This window comes from Crocodylus siamensis, chromosome 3 (genome assembly GCF_052110815.1).
Source record: "Crocodylus siamensis isolate JL-2025a chromosome 3, ASM5211081v1, whole genome shotgun sequence".
Taxonomy (NCBI): domain Eukaryota; kingdom Metazoa; phylum Chordata; order Crocodylia; family Crocodylidae; genus Crocodylus; species Crocodylus siamensis.
Genome location: NC_143397.1, coordinates 86,968,306 through 86,984,330, shown reverse-complemented (window position 1 = coordinate 86,984,330; position 16,025 = coordinate 86,968,306). Strand labels below are relative to the sequence as shown.

Sequence of the window (16,025 nt, the reverse complement as noted above, 5' to 3'; positions counted from 1 at the left end):
AAATGTAGGATTGAAGGCAGCAGGTGGTGCCATCCACCAAGAAGGCCAAAAGGAAGTAAGTTTGGATTTTCCATTAGTATCTTACAGAAAGTGGTTTCTAGTACTGGGAAATTTAACTGTTTTACCATCTTGTAAGATTTCCCTGAAAACTTCAAAGCCAATGTGCTCACCCTCTTCTAGGGTTTAGAACAGGTTTGCCGAGCTTCTAAGCTCCCATGGGCCACACAAAGCATAGGCAGCACCAAAAGAGCCATGGGCCACTACACTGAACATGCTCTTCCCTCTCCAACCCCACATGTGACCCACTTACCCTTGGCTCCCTGGACTATACCCCCTAACCCCCCCCCCACACACACAAAGGCAGGGAGCAGCAGCTAGAGGAAGGAGGGAGGGAGATAGTGGCTGGGGTGAGAGCCTGGGGACCATAATTTAACTTCTTGGGGGCCTTCAGTTGGACATCGATGGTTCATAACAGTGGTTTTCAACCTTTAATCATTTTATGGACCCCAAAAATGTTAAATGGGATTGTGGAAGTTCCTCTGGAAATTCCACAATGGAAGTGCATTTTGAATTGTAAGTGTGGATATGCACATACTTTGAATTGATCATGGTAATCTTTCATGGACCCCTTAGACATTCTGCAGACCCCCAAGGGTCCACGGACCACAGGTTGAAAACCACTGGTTTAGAAGAAGAGAAATTAGAACTTCACTGCAAACACATGTGTTCTTAGGCCAATAGAGTCTGGGAAGGCTATTTATTGTGCAATGTCACTTTTTAAAATATTTTTGGTAGCAGGGAAGTTGCATTATTGATTCTAACTTCACATCTGCTAACTTAATGTGAATGTATATCTGGTAAAAACATCGTTAGTTGCCAAAGCAAACTTAATGCTCTAACTAGGGGCATTGCTTACATTGATAGTTACCGATACTGTAGATACATCAGGAATATGGAATAACTGTATTCTTTAGTACTGGTCTTGTCAGTGACAGATAAGACAATTCCATGGGGGTTTTTTGTACTAATCCTGAATCTCTTGTGTCCTCAGATTAGTATGCGATGGGATTTCTACATTGCTACATGCTTTGTTTCGTCTTAACACGGCCATAGACTTAAAATTACAATAAAGATATTGAGGTTGGACAGTAGGATGTTTGTCATCTCCATCACTGAAAGTTTTTAAGAACACGCAAGACCATAATTAGGAATGGTTTAGGCATTGGGTGATTGTGTCTTTCAGCACTGATCTGCTGAAGTGTATTGCCTTGAGATAAACTTGTGTTGGTTATTATCCAACTCCCATTCACACAACGCTCAGGCAGGGACGAGGAAGATTGTTCATGGGTGGGGGCAGGCAGGTGCTTGGTTGTTGCCAACACAAGCTAGGAAAGTAGTGGTTGGGCAGATGTATCTAGTTTAAGCTGTAGCTGTAACTCCTGAATTGCTAAACCAATCGTTCCTTGTAACTTAATACAAGCTTCAGGGTTTTGTGGTGTGGATTCCTTCACTGGATCCAGTCTTCCCTAGGGACAAGTCTGTGGAGCCTAACCCAGATTGAGGTTTCAGTAGATGAGTTTGTAGAGGAAACTGATGGACTAAGTAGCAAATCACCAGAGTCTAATGGCATTCACCCTAGAGTCCTGAAAGACCTTAGATCAGAAACTGTCAGACTCCCTAACTGTAGTATGTAACCTGTCACTATAAAGAGCCTCAGTACCAAAGGACTGGAGGGTTGCCAAGGTGACTCAAATATTTTTAAAAGGCTCTAAAGGAGACCCAACAAACTATAAGCTGGTAAGTCTGTCTAACTTCTGTTCCTGGAAAACTGGACTGAAACAATAAAAGAATTTTTGAGCACATGAATGAACATGACTTCCTGAGGAGGAATCGGCATGGTTCTGTCCACGGGAAATCATGCCTCACCAACCTATTAAGCAGGTGGATCAGGGTGATACAGTTGACAGTATATCTGAGCTTCCAAAAAGCTTTTGACAACCTCCCCTATCAAAGGCCCTTAATGAAGTTGGGAAGTCATAGTATTATAGCAGTGATGCCCAACCATGTTGCCCCATAGGCAAGTACCTCGTCAGATCTGGCGCACAGGGCAAGCATAGGGGCCCAATCTGGCCACACAGGGCTTAGGAATTTGGCAGTGGGTGAGGGGTAGCAGTATTAACTGCTACTGCTTTCTGCCACCAGGTTTCCCAACCTGTAGAGAGCACCAAAGGCCAGGGGGTTGAGCACTCCTGAATTACAGGAAAGCTCTACTTCTGGATTAGAAGTCAGTTTAATGATAGAAAACTGAGTCAGTGGTAAAGACCAAGGCAGGCTGAGGAACTACAGAAGGATCTTAAACTACTGGGTAAATAAGCAACTAAATGGCACATGAAATATAATGTAGGTAAGTGTAAGAAGTGATGTACATGGGCAAAAATTACTCAAACTATATGTACATTATGGTGGGCTCTACACTGACTGTTACCACACAGGAAAGAGACAGAGCTGGGAGTCATTGTGGACAGTTTGCTAAAACTATCAGCTCAATGTTCAGCAGCCATCAAAAAGACAGACAATGTTAGGAATTAAGGGAATTGTGAACAAAGCAGGAAGGTTTCATCCATTGTGCCCTTTATAAATCCATGGTGCATTCATACCTTGAAAATTGCCCCAGTTTTGGTCTCCACATCTCAAAAAGAACATAGAAGAATAGAGAAGGGCAACAAGAATGATTAGCAATATGGAGAGACTTCTGTATGAGGAGAGACTAAAGAGGTGCCTGAAGAAAAACATAAGGGTTTACAAAATACTAAACGGTGAACAGAAAGTAAATAAGGATTTTTTTTCCTGACTCAGGTTGCGGTAAAAAGGGTTCTCATAAAAGTGGTGATCACTTCAGCATCCATGCTGCTGATCTCTGCAGTTTGTTATGGTTTCTGAAAATTAGAATGGTGTTTTTGTCCACCTTATTAAGGCTATAACATCTTGTATAGGAGAAGTGATAAGTCCAGTTGGAAGAGGTGCAAGCAGAGGAAATTTAAGAGGCCTTTGGGTAAAATCAGGGCTTCACTGATTGGGCTCTCATTACCATTATGGTCTGAACAGAAAAACAGGTGTCCTCTGAGTGAAAGTCAGTGTTGCTGACTGAAATGGTCTGTGCCATTCCACTAGCTTACTCTAGCTATTAGTTTACTTAACTTCAGGGTTAATTTTTCCTGTTACATACATTTTTCATCTGTATCCAGCTTCATCCATATCCTCAGCCAAGACTTTGTTCAGCACTAGGACACCGATGATGGTTAGCCACCCCTGAGATACACTTGCGTTACATGAATATTCTTAAACCTTCTGTCACTTATTTTAATTTGGCATTTGTGGAGCAGAGTGCTATGCTTAGGGCAACACAGCAGCCATGAACTTACGTGGTGTTCTGCCAAGAACTAGACACAGTTCTGAACAACACATCTCATTGAATCTGGCCGTTTGTTACCCAACACTGAACTGCCACTGCTCTCAGAACAGCTTAATGCAAGGGTGGCCAACCTGTGGCACAAGCTGCCTCTATGTACAGCATGTGAGGGACTGGAGAGCAGATCAGGCAGGAAGCAGAAAGCCAAGTGCTGCATCAGGTAGGGGAGGGGACTGGAGCAGTACTTAAGGAGGGGACAGAGTTTAAACTTGCTTCCACTGGTTTAACCAACAGAATAGGTGGAAGAGCGATGGAAAATCCGGTAGAAAAACAAATTTTCAATATTTAAACCAGATATAGCACAATTCAAACCACTGATATACATGAAATATTAAAATTAGCTTTTTACAGAATTTTAGTTTTGTTAGTAACATTTACTTTTTTTTTTTTTCTTTATGCCTTAATTTTCTTACCTAGGTCTCAATGTTATCTGAATGCTAGAAAACATTGTATTGTGTGCTTTCTCTCTGAAGTCCTTGTTTTCTATTAAAGTGGGGAAGAAGTGTTGTACAGGGAAAGCCTCCCATTTTTTACTAATCAGAAGCTTGGACTCAAACTAGAAAGATCTGCTGAATGAGCTAACTAAAAATCTAGAAGACACAAATCCATTAAACACTAACTGGAAAGTGTTCTTTACTCGAAGAAAACTACAATCAATTGCTGGTCTCCAGCCCGCAAATTATTCCACACAATTGTATCCATATGTAAGCCAAGTATAACTGGCCAAGCAATGATGATGCTAAACCATTCACTGCATTGCAGTATCATATCAGAAGAAAGTTTCCTGAATCCAGAACCCAAGCACCGAATTTAGGAATACTGTCAACACCCACTCCCTATCATATAGCTATATACTCAAATCCATTTACAGTAACCACTTGAAAGATAAAACCATTATAGGAACAAGTTCTAGTATGCATCAAAATATCTACAAAGGGCTTTCCTTTAGACGCACAGTAAAGTATACACAAACCATTTGCATTCATGGTATTGATACAAGCAATTAAAAAATGGTAGAACAAATGCAGAGATAGACACTTACCTTGGCATACTTCATTTTTAAAAAATTAAAGTGTAGTTGCATATAAAAATTAAATTAAAATTAAGTGAATCTTATTCACAGCTATTAAAACCACCACTTTGAATTCTACCAGCACACAGCATTAAATCTACTTGGCAAGTTCATTACATTCAGCATCCTGGTTATCTCCAAAGATAGCCTTGTGCGAAAGTATTACAACAGTTAAATATAAAGGGGACATAAAAAGGTTGTGGTGCTATTTCTGCAACAAAGAAAATGTTCATATTCACCTAGCAACCACAAAAAGTAGCCCTCACCAAGGATTTGCATAATACCCACAATGTTTTGTTGCCTAGGGGTTTTCTGTTTGGCTGTTTGGTTTTTTTTTTAATAAATAGAAATTTTTTATAACAAACTCATTTTTGTCTGAATTGTTTCTGCAAAAACACACCTTTTTGACCAATAAGAGATGCATTATATTCTTCAAGTACCCAAGATGGGGCTCGTTTTTAGTCTTGGTAAAAAAAAACACCAGCCAAGTAACCTATGTTCATGTCACTGTCCACCAGCCATCAGGTCAATTATTCCAAGGTTTTAGGAAAACTTAAGATAACTCCATATCCGTTATTCACTCTCCAGTTCAACTTGCTGCCATACAATATACAATCCATTTCCACTCAACTGTTTGAACACTTCTATCCTGATGTACTGTTAGCTTTACAAATACGGAGAGATTCTATTCCACTCCACCAGTTAACTACTCCTGGACCTTTTAAAACCAGAATGGCTCAGTAGCCATAAAGGGACCAAGACAACCTTGAAAATTAATACTTCTAACATCATGCAGTGCAGCAAGCATGACACTTTTTTGCCCCCATCATTTTTATACCATACATTATGATTGCATGCATATATGTCCTTTTTCTTGAATCTCTGGCTGCCATTTAAACTAACAAACTGAATCTTCATTCAAATGGACCAGAACCAGTAAAAGCTGAACAATGCACTGTAGAAACACTACATATGTATATCTGCTATGTATCCATACACTTGGGATATGGATGTATCCTGGGTACTGATCCCATGGTTTCAAGTGCAAACTCCTTTCAGCAGAGTCCAGGAAAATTGTGGAGTAAAAAGTTCAACGTTCTATCTGTCCTCCAACAAATGACAACAATTTCTAAATCCTTACCATAAAATGGAAGACAGGAATCAAAGCATGGTTAATTCAAGAGACTCCCACTGCAACTGAATCCAAGATTAGCTTAATTACAGGCTACACCTTACTTTCAAAATCAAGTTTACTAGAATTCAGGCAGCTGAACAATACCAAGAGGTATTTTGCAATGCAAGGGATGTTCCTGTGGTGTAATCTCAGGCATGCCCAGGCAGTGTGAGAAAGCAATGTTTCTTCCTCATGTTTCTTGTGACTTTGGCTGTGTATATGGCACTACCATAAAGGAGAAACTTGGAAATTAGTTAGGTTTCCTTAGAGCATGAAATAACGTTCTGTTTCACCATAGCACTAACCAAAGGCAAACAATTATTAATGAGGGGATGCTAAGCCTACTGTAATGCTGCTGGATTTTGCTTCTCTATCTTGGATTCCTATCATGTGCTTCTCCAAGTGGTGTCATTTATGCAGCAGGATGGGGATGAAGACTTAGTTAATCAAATTCTTTGAAGTGAAGTGCTTTCAAAGGCTCAGGTTAGGAGTTATGTCAAGCATCAAATCTGCTTTCCCCTAAAGGAAAAAACTGTTGTAATAGATGAAAGGTAAGGTCACTCTATACACTTTCTAGTAGTCCCTATATCTACTCTCACCTACCATTTTAAATACCAACTACACTTCCTAGCAGGAACTGAAGGGCTGAAACAAGGTAAGCTTCTGTGTGTCCAAAAGCAGGTGCCTTAAATTCAATTTTTTCTAGACCTCCACACTTGCATTTTTCATTCTAGTTTTTCTTATAACTGCCCGATTAAATAATTACTGGCTCCAAATACTAAGTTAGCTTCATTTCATTCCAGCATTACTCTGTTGCTCTCAAGGAAGAAGAAAAAAAAAAAAAAAAAAAAAAAAAAAAAAATCAGGCAGGGAGTATAAGAAGGTGCTCTTTGCTCATTGATCATTGTGAGGCATTAAAAAGACACTGAAGCTGTGACCATTTAAATGCCAAGAGCATTTAACAAGTAGCCAAAACACAAGTACACAGCTGGTGTCATAGACACTTAATTATGAGTGGACAGCTGGATCTAATGCTGATTTGACTCCAAGGACTCATTCAGAAAAAAAACACTAAACCAAAACTAGACCCAGACACACTGTGACAGCTCTTGGGACTTAAGAAGTTAAATTGTAGTTTTGTTTTGGTTTTTTTGCTGTGTGTAGCATCTGAGTCACGTTCCTTGGCATGCAATGGGGCCAGAGGACACCAACTCTTCATCTCTCCAACAGAAATTTGCATGGATAGATTCAATTCTCTCACACAGAGTTCTAGGTTTTACCTTTTGGCATCATCAAATACATGCAAGTATGGCCCTAATAAGGCTGTTTTAAACTATACAAGTTTGACAGTATCCTTCTCCACATCTCAGAGCTCTTCTGTTCCTGCTAGTAGACAACCATACTGATTATCCTCTTAGTATTCAGCATGATAAGCTATCACACAAACAAGCAGTAGGCTCAAAAGTGATACCAGCTGTCTTGATCACAGCTGCAGTACAGAAGAGGATTGTAAAGCAAGTATGTCAGGAGGAGTGCGCCAAAGAAAAGGGGGTTGGTGAAGGTAACGAAGAGTATTCTAACAAATAATCAGGAAAACATTTGGCATTGCAGTAAGAATCATTCTAAGGGAGATTTTTAGAAATGCTTTCCTAGAGTACATAAGCTGTAGATCTACCTGCTGTTCTCTATGGCACAAATACTTTAAGTGCTCTACTTACACCTTGATGAACCATATGAGCCTGATGAAGGGCACATGAACCCGAAAGCTTGCAGAAAAAGGTATTTTTTTTACAATTTCTCAGTTGGTCTAATAAAAAGGTATCATTTTAGGAACCAAGAGTTGTAGATTTTTTAATTTTGTTTTTGTCTCAGACCATCACGGCTACCACATACATCCCTGCCTTTATCTTTTGCCTTCTGGATTTAATTTCTAGATACCAGCCATGTTTACACCTATACTCCTACAACTGAAAAGCTTTAAAAGGGTATCTGTGCTGGAACACTGAATCAATTCCCCATTAGCAACTGGGGCCTCTTTTCTTTAGGTTTGCTGTCTGTGACTGGCATTTCCTTTCTAATACCTAAATTCTAATTTAAGATAAGACTTGTTTGTGTTAAATGGATCACTGCTTGAATGCTCCAAAAAAAACTCCTGAGGGGTGTAAAAAAATATCATACCATGAAACTCACTGCCTTTCAGTCTGAGTGCCAACAGCATTTCCTCCGATTCAGTCTTCAAAGGGAGGACATACAACAGAGGTGACAAGATTTTGAAAAAGCAAAACAAAACCTCACATCTTTCTTCCTGGGACAAAGAACCATCTACTCATTTATTACACCCTGCAAGGCAAATACCACAGCACTGTGTGCCACAGGGCCCCTAACAAACTAACTTTTTGAAAGACAATGGGTTTTCTTTCAAATTTACATGAGAAAAGCAGCTCATGGTATCACTACTACTAACCAGCCAAGCTCTGCTTTGGTAAATTCCCCAGAATTCTAGATCAGTTAAAAAACAAGACACTAGTTCTAAGCTACTGGGAGGATGCAAAACATCTTGGCAAGCAGAGGTACTATCACTCAGACTCATAGAAAATAAAGGCTGAAAGTGATCTCAGGAGGTCATCTAGTCCAACCACCTGCTCAAAGGAGGATCATCCCCAACTAGATCATCCCAGCCAAAGCTTTGTCTAGCTGGGTTCTGAAAACCTCCAAGGATGGAGCTTCTACCACCTCTCTGGGTAACCTGTTCCAGGGCTTCACCACCTTCTTAGTGAGAAAATTCTTCCTAACATCTAACTTCCCTTGCTGCAACTTGAGATGGTTGCTCCTTATTCTGTCATCCACCACCACTGAGAACAGTTTAGCTCCATCCTCTTTCAAACTTCCCTTCAGGCAGTTGAAGGTTGCTATTAAGTTCCCTCTCAGTTTCTTCTTCTCTAGACTAAATAAGCCCAGTTCCCTCAGTCTTTTCTCATTAAGTCATGTCCCCCAGCACCATTTTTATTGCTCTCTGCTGGACTCTCTCCAATTGGTTCACATCCTTTCTGTAGTGGAGGGCCCAAAACTGAACACAATACTCCAGATGTGGCCTGACTAGCGCTGAATAGAGAGGGAAGAATCACTTCCCTGGACCTACTGGCAACACACCTACCAATTAGGCTCATATTCAGCTTATTGTCCCCTGTAACTCCCAGGTCCTTTTCTGCAGAACTGCTGCCCAGCCAGTCAGCCCCCAGCCTGTACTGGTGAACAGGATTAACTTCTGTTAATATCGGTACACAGAATTAACTTCTATTAATATTGCACAAACAGAGTAAATACTAGAGAGGTCACTTTTAATAATTCCACAGTGCTTCATAAAAGAGAATTCAAGCACCATTTAAAAATACTTGCAACACATTAACTTTAAATCATTTATGCCCTACACATACAATTAACCACATTTGAAACACAGACCACAGATCAGTCCCTTGCGTAACTGTACAGTTCACAAACACCTCTTCCCTTACAGAGGGAAAACTGAAAGGACAATGTATGGCAAATGACAAATAACCCGCTTGAAGAAAACATCAAAAAATGAATAACCGTTCGTTCTCTCTAGTTTCTTAACACATACTCCCCTTCAAGTGATCTGGGTACCCACCATCAGCTCTTGGGCAAAAAACACTATGGCCAAAATTTTCAAAATCGGGATGCTTTCAAAAAAATGTATTTGCAAGACGATGTATTAGGCACTCATCTGGAAAAAAAAAAAAGTCTGTTTGACATTCATGGGAGCCACAGAAAAAGGTTCAGCCTCTTACAAGTTCTTTTTCTCAGTACCTCAGCTTTAGATACCCAGATTTGAAAGTGTTGGCCTTTATGCCTAAAAGTTTCTCATCCCCAAACAAATACACCACAGGCACTGCTAATTTTTTTAACTTGAAGACATAATACTTTTAAAATTAAAAGAAGATGCATGGCTGAGGAAGTTCCTTCCACACTGGCCCTTCCTCTGAAATCAAACTCTCCTTTTCAAAAATTACCCCACCAAGACACAAGCTGAGCAGCATCGGAAGGACTGCTGATTGTAACAACCAAACAGCCATAGCAGTAGATCCACGGATCCAGATCACCGAATTCATCCTGGTGAAGGCCAGCTTTAGTTGAAAGTCCCAGGATCAACATAAGGGTAAGCAAGGAACTCTCCCAGTTTGTTGCCTTCTGCATCATAATGGAGCATTCGGAAACAAACATCACAGAAGAAGCAGGGGTCCTCTGGAGCAAGACTGTCCTCATTGGTCACCCATCTGTAGGTTTCAAAGTACAGGTGTTTCATATTACTGGTTTCATATCTAGCAGGTATAGGAAACACACCCAAGAAAAACCTATTCTTAGACAGATTGCATTTAATACCTATAAATACAGGGATATATAAAATACACAGTAATCAACTGGCCAATTTAATTATCACTGCCGTCATATTCATGCCACTCCTAGAGGCAAAGCTCTTCTCCAAAGACAGGTTTCCCAAACACCCACTCACCAGCTACACTCTGCAGCAACATGTAGTAGGGATTTCTTGGGTCTATCCTGCTATTAGCACAACTCTGATTATTCAGATTATAATATGAAACTCCTGCTTCCTGCCAAACAACTTAAGGAACAACAGTTAAAGCTCCATGTTCCCCTATTCTCCACCCTATGACTTAAACAAGTGGTTCTCAAACTTTTTAGATTTAGGGCACCCCTCCATAACTTTTTAAAATTTACTGTCACCCCAGGTGAAAACCACTGTTATACTGCTTCACCTTAGCTTAATAGTTCTCAACTGGGGCCCTGCCACCACTGCTGTCAGGTAAAAGTGCCCCATGTGCCTCATGCATAGTCAGGCTGAGACAGCAACACCCAATAGCTTCCCCCCCCCCGCAGTTGAGAACCACTGCTTTAGACAGAAAACAGATTCCTGAGTGATCTGAACAGCCTGAGCAACCACCAAATTCATTCAGAAACCTGGCAAATAACTGAGCAGGGAGATACAATTACATGAAAAACAGTCTGATCACAGGCACTGGTATTTAATGTTGCTCTTAAAGAGTTGATGGCTTTCCCCCAGTATTATTAGCATGAAGATTTAGTAGGTTCTAAGCTGTCTTACTATTACACAGAGGCATTAGTAAGTTTTCATTATTATTCGTTAATTAAAAAGCAGAGTTTGCAACAATGTTAATTACTGACTGATCACTTCTGAATTTGTTTCAACTCAGGAACACACACACACACACACACACACACACACACCCTCCCCACCCTCCCCCCGCTTTCTTTTAAATCATAGGCTGAAATGAGTCAGGCAAAACAGAAGATTACCAAAAGGAGGGTATTAGTTACAGGAGAAGTTGACACCACTGGCACCGTCAGAGTAAAGTGGAGGTAGCCGACTAATAATTTTCTTTACGATAGTCTTTAAATGCCCCAACAGATAAAGTCCCCTAGTGACTACAGACACTGCTATTTCAGCATAGAACAGAACATACACAATATGCACTCAATCAACATCTCCCACCTAAGTGCTAGTCCTGGATTTAAACTTAATGTCACTGGAGACTATCACCTTTGACACTGCTTTCCCCATCCTTTCTTCTCCCTACATAGATTCTTTAGCTCCACACTTATGCTCAGGCATCTCTAATAGTAGATCCAGGGAGTGCAGTGGTATATTTTTGGATTGTGCCAGGAGCAGCAACAGGGATTTTTTGAAGTCCCAAATCAGGTAAAAATACCACCCACCCCATTCTTGGCACCTTCTCCCTTCCCCTCAGTCCTCAGCAACACAGGCACCCCACCACTGCTGCTGATCACAGTCTCCAGCTGACATGGGGAACTCCAGAGCTCTCCTGCCTGCTTCATCTGGAAACAGCAGCAGCAACAGTGGCAGCAGGAGGATTCCTCCTATCTGCCTAGGACCCCGTGTGTTCCCTGCCAGCCCAGGAGCAAAACACCAGCAAACTTCTCACTGCCATCCTCTGCCGAGCCCAGCTGCATGGCCTCTGGAGAACCTGCCTGCTGGAATGAATTGGAGAGCTGTGATTTGAAAGGGTTGTGTATGGAAGGGCTACAGAGCCACTACAGCCAGGCTCAGTACGGTACACTGGCACAGCAGTAGCAGATGGGTTTGGCACAGCAGCAGTGGATGGGTTCCCCTGCCCTGAGTGAGTTGGCAAGGGAACACCTGGGGTGGGGGGGGTGGAAAATCAGGCAGAAAGGAGAATCCCATCCACTGCCTCCACTACTGCCTCAGCCCAGGGGCTCAGAAACTTCTCTGGAGCCATTCCCAATCAGCCTGGGACAGCATCAGTAGTGGGTTTGGGAGGGGGTGAATGGAAGGGATGGGGACGTGCAGCTGAGGGTAGAGGGGAAGGGACAGGGTGCCAAGTATGCAGGGATGATGGATGGGATTCTTAACTGATTTGGGGCTTATAAGTAAATGAGTTGCTGCTGCTCTTGTAATATGGTCTGCCTGTCTGGGAGCAGGGGGAACTGGGAGCTGCATTGCAGTTCCCCCTGCAGTGCCCATTGCTGCTCCTGCACCCTGTCTTCACAAACTCCTGGATCACCCAGGGGCATCTCACATGATTATAAGCCCTATTTTCAAAATGGCATCCAGGGAGCTCAACTAAAAATGCTGGGATGGACTGTCCCAGCAAGATGGATGCTGGCATTCTATCCTAAGTGAGCTTAAATCAAGCCCCTGAAGATATAAGACCACAGTTCTTGTGCCAGAGTGGGAAAAGGGGCATGAACTTGTTTTTGAGAACAACCACGCCAAATTTTCTTGAAACACAAGAATCTATACCTTGTTCTTGGGACTAGTTTATTTTCCTGCTACAAAGATTTATATAATGACAATAGATGAGTTTTGTCCTACCACCAAATGAATGACTCTCTCTCAGCTCTCTAACTTAACTACTCAATCAGTAAAGCCTGGTTATGGTATTTCAGGAGATCAATTCATGCACAGGGTAGAAAACAAAAGACGTACATTTGTCTATGTGGAACCAAAAAGGAATCCTACTAGGGGTGCATGGACAAAAACATCAGACTCCCAGGAGAAGCCATATTTTAATATTTTAACATTTAACAACAATTACTATTCTCAACCTTCCTATATTACTCTAAATGTATGCTTTACTCCCTTCCTCTGTAATCATACCACCCCCACCAATATATTGGATTTAAGAAATATTGCATATTTCCCCTGAGAAGAGGGAGGGGATACCATGTTCCATTTTTGTAATACTGATTCTACGCACTTAGCAGAAAAACCCTCTCCAAAGATTTGGCACCACTATGATTTCAACTCTTTTGACTGTTCTATAAGAGGTTTCCCTGGCATCTGTTCGTTTATGAGATGGGCATATTATAAGGACTGTAGAACACATTTTTCACAAAGAACAAAATCAAAAAGCACATGAAGTTATGCACTGAGAATCATGCTGGGTTGTACTATTAATAGCTTGAACTACTTATAATCATAGACGATTAAAAAAAAGTCATGTGTGCACGCATGCACACACTATATAAAAAGCAACCAGACTTCCACAAATAGAAGCTTTGGTGGGGTGAAGCAACCTGGCTAACCAAATAAGTTTGATCACTTACCTGGCTATATACATTTTACACACAAAGCATTTTCTGGTATACAGCCAAGGCTTCTTGATTAGCAGGGGATAACGAGTCCTGTCCAGACAATCATCACGATGAATAAGCCTCAGAGAAAGAAGGAGAGAATAAGACTTAACTATATTGCAAAATATCCCCCCAGATACTGATGTAAAAAGATGGCACTTAACATGATTTAAAGGCCAGTTTAAGTTAGGATAAATCATATTCAATGTGGCTTAACACAAATGTAAACCGTAAAACAATACTAACTGCAACACACTGGAGATTTGTTCGCTATGTTTACTAGTACTTTATATTAGTCATGCAACCCCTTTTCCTAGGATGTTCAGAGTGCCATGAAAGCCCTAAGTGCAGCAGGCTCAAAAAAGACAAGTTGTTTTTTGGTTCCAGCTACAGAAGAAGTAGAAATGAAAGAGCGTTTCTACCTTCTTCCACTGAGGAGACCTATGATGGATGACCACAAGCAGCTGAGTACAAGGTGCCCAACTTTTCCCAGGATCAGGCTGTTTAAACGAATGCTAGTGAGATACAGGGGGGGGAGAGAAAGAAGTGGAGAATATGGGGCAATGCAATATCAGAGGGAAGGGAAGTGGGAGAAGGGGCATCTCCTTTCTGCTGCAGAGAATTAGGCACAGAACCTTTTCCTAAGTGTATTCTCCATGACACAAACTGTACGAGGTGTTCTACTAGAGAGGAGGTTAGGAAAGGCAAAGCACTTACATAACTACATGAACACTCATAAATTGTAGTAACTTACCTTATGTCTGTGACGGTAACAATGTGTTCACAATCACCTTGGTGACAGTACAGATATGGAAAACCAATTTTGAGGGACAAGTCATTGAAGGTATAACCTTCCATATTAACAGCCTGAAGATTCCCATAGCCTCTGTCATGAGATTTTGACCACTCAATTATTGTTCTAAAATGAGGAAAAGAGTGTCAGCATTGTTATACAAGAACCTGGGTTTAGTAAATCTTTTCCCTCACATGTTCAAGAAATTAATGGTATAACAAAACAGTAAGCCAGCCACAAAAATAATCCACGAAAGACGTATAGTACTACTGTGGCTGGTTTCCATCACATCTTAAACTGAATATGGTGTAGGGTAGCGACAAGCCAGAGCGGTTCTAGACCCTGTGTGGTCCTGGGACTGGGAGTAACAATCAGCCGATTGTGGGTCCGAGCCCTAGGACCACCCCAGTTCACATAGGCAGCCCGGCTTTCAATTTGCCACTGCAGAAGGGGCCTTGGCAAGCAGTAATAGTACCACTGGATCTGAACACATGGCAAGGCAGGAGGTGCGATTGTTGGGATCAGAGATCAGATCCCATTAAATAAACATGGGCCATGACAGCATGCATTAGAAATAGTTTAGTTTATAACTGATGTAATTGTATTAGGTTCCTTAGATGTAAAAACAAAGCAGCCCTATCAATGAAAACCATAAAAGAAGGTAACAAGAAAAAAAAACAGAATGATGAAAAACAACATTTCATTGTAGTGAAAGGAAGATACAGAATCCTCCCTTTCAGAAGTGTAACTTTCACCAAAACATAATTCCCAACTAATTGACACCTTCCACATCCACAAGGGAACTGGTTCAGTACCGTTTCAAAGGTTTCAGTGACGCAAAGAAATCTGAACACAGCCAATCAAAACATTTAATGAGCAATTCATGTCTGGGGTCGTAAACCTGAGGAGAATGAAGGATCTGAGACACTGTACAACCCACAAGAGCTGAGAGATCTTGCGATCTGGCCTACATCCATCCATTCTTTTTCCTCAGATAAGACACCTTTTAGCAGATGCTATTAATGGGCCATTTTTAAATCTATTCCAGGCCAAACTGTAACTACCCAGCCTTTCCCTTTCACAGCTGCCAACTGCCAATAAGTAAATCAACCCCCACTGCTACCACGTTAGAGGTGCAAGAGAATTTCTACCAGCGCTGGAAAAGGGTATGGACAAAGAGAGAAATGAGGGACCTTCCCTTTTTTCAGAAAACTTGAATGTAAGGAGCAGGCAGAGGAAAATAAGTCAGTCAATACTGAATGGAACAAGTCTGATATACTTTCACCCAGCTATTAAAAGTTCCTGCTTCAGAAACACACCAGATCATCAGGAGACCTGGTCAAACTTTCCTTCTCCCCAAGAAGAGTTCCCTCCAAAACAAGATCTATGAATACTATACCTGCTCAGATCTCTGCACTCTGGATGCCTTTTATCATTGTAAAAAACTCCTTCAAAATAAAAGAAGGCAGCTTTGTACAGATCCTTGGATAGAGAGAAAAGTAAGGATTTAATAATACAAAACAATACATTAACATGCCAGAAACCTTGCAAAATGAACCCTATGAGGAAAACATAGGCTTTCATAGGCAGTCTGTGTACATAGGTTTATTGAGTCATAGCATACTGTCAGTTTTTGCCCTGATCAACCTTACTGGTTTCAGCTTAAACACAGATGAAATAATGTGGCTTCTTTTACTGTCTGTGGCTATGCAGTATTACTCTCCTAAGGACATGCTGATCTTACTCATACATATTCTCTCTTCTTTCTTCCCTCCCTTATGCCATTGATCCCTATTTTTTAAAAATCAGGAGCATCATCCCATGGCATTTAGGCAAAATTTTGCTG

General features: G+C 41.2%; 1 protein-coding gene across 2 annotated transcripts in view; it reads right to left on the bottom strand.

Annotated features, from left to right (window-relative positions):
* Positions 1–9,036: 9,036 nt before the first annotated feature.
* Positions 9,037–16,025, bottom strand: part of SNAPC3 (small nuclear RNA activating complex polypeptide 3) — a 28,253-nt gene continuing 21,264 nt past the window's right edge. For both annotated transcript variants that reach the window (XM_090038736.1, XM_090038737.1), the window contains exons 6-9: positions 15,579–15,661; positions 14,141–14,305; positions 13,360–13,467; positions 9,037–10,007 (exon numbers count right to left, since the gene is read on the bottom strand). In XM_090038736.1, the coding sequence (XP_089894862.1) occupies positions 9,860–10,007; positions 13,360–13,467; positions 14,141–14,305; positions 15,579–15,661 (504 nt within the window). In that variant the 3' untranslated portion in view covers positions 9,037–9,859. The remainder of the gene's footprint in view (positions 10,008–13,359; positions 13,468–14,140; positions 14,306–15,578; positions 15,662–16,025) is intronic.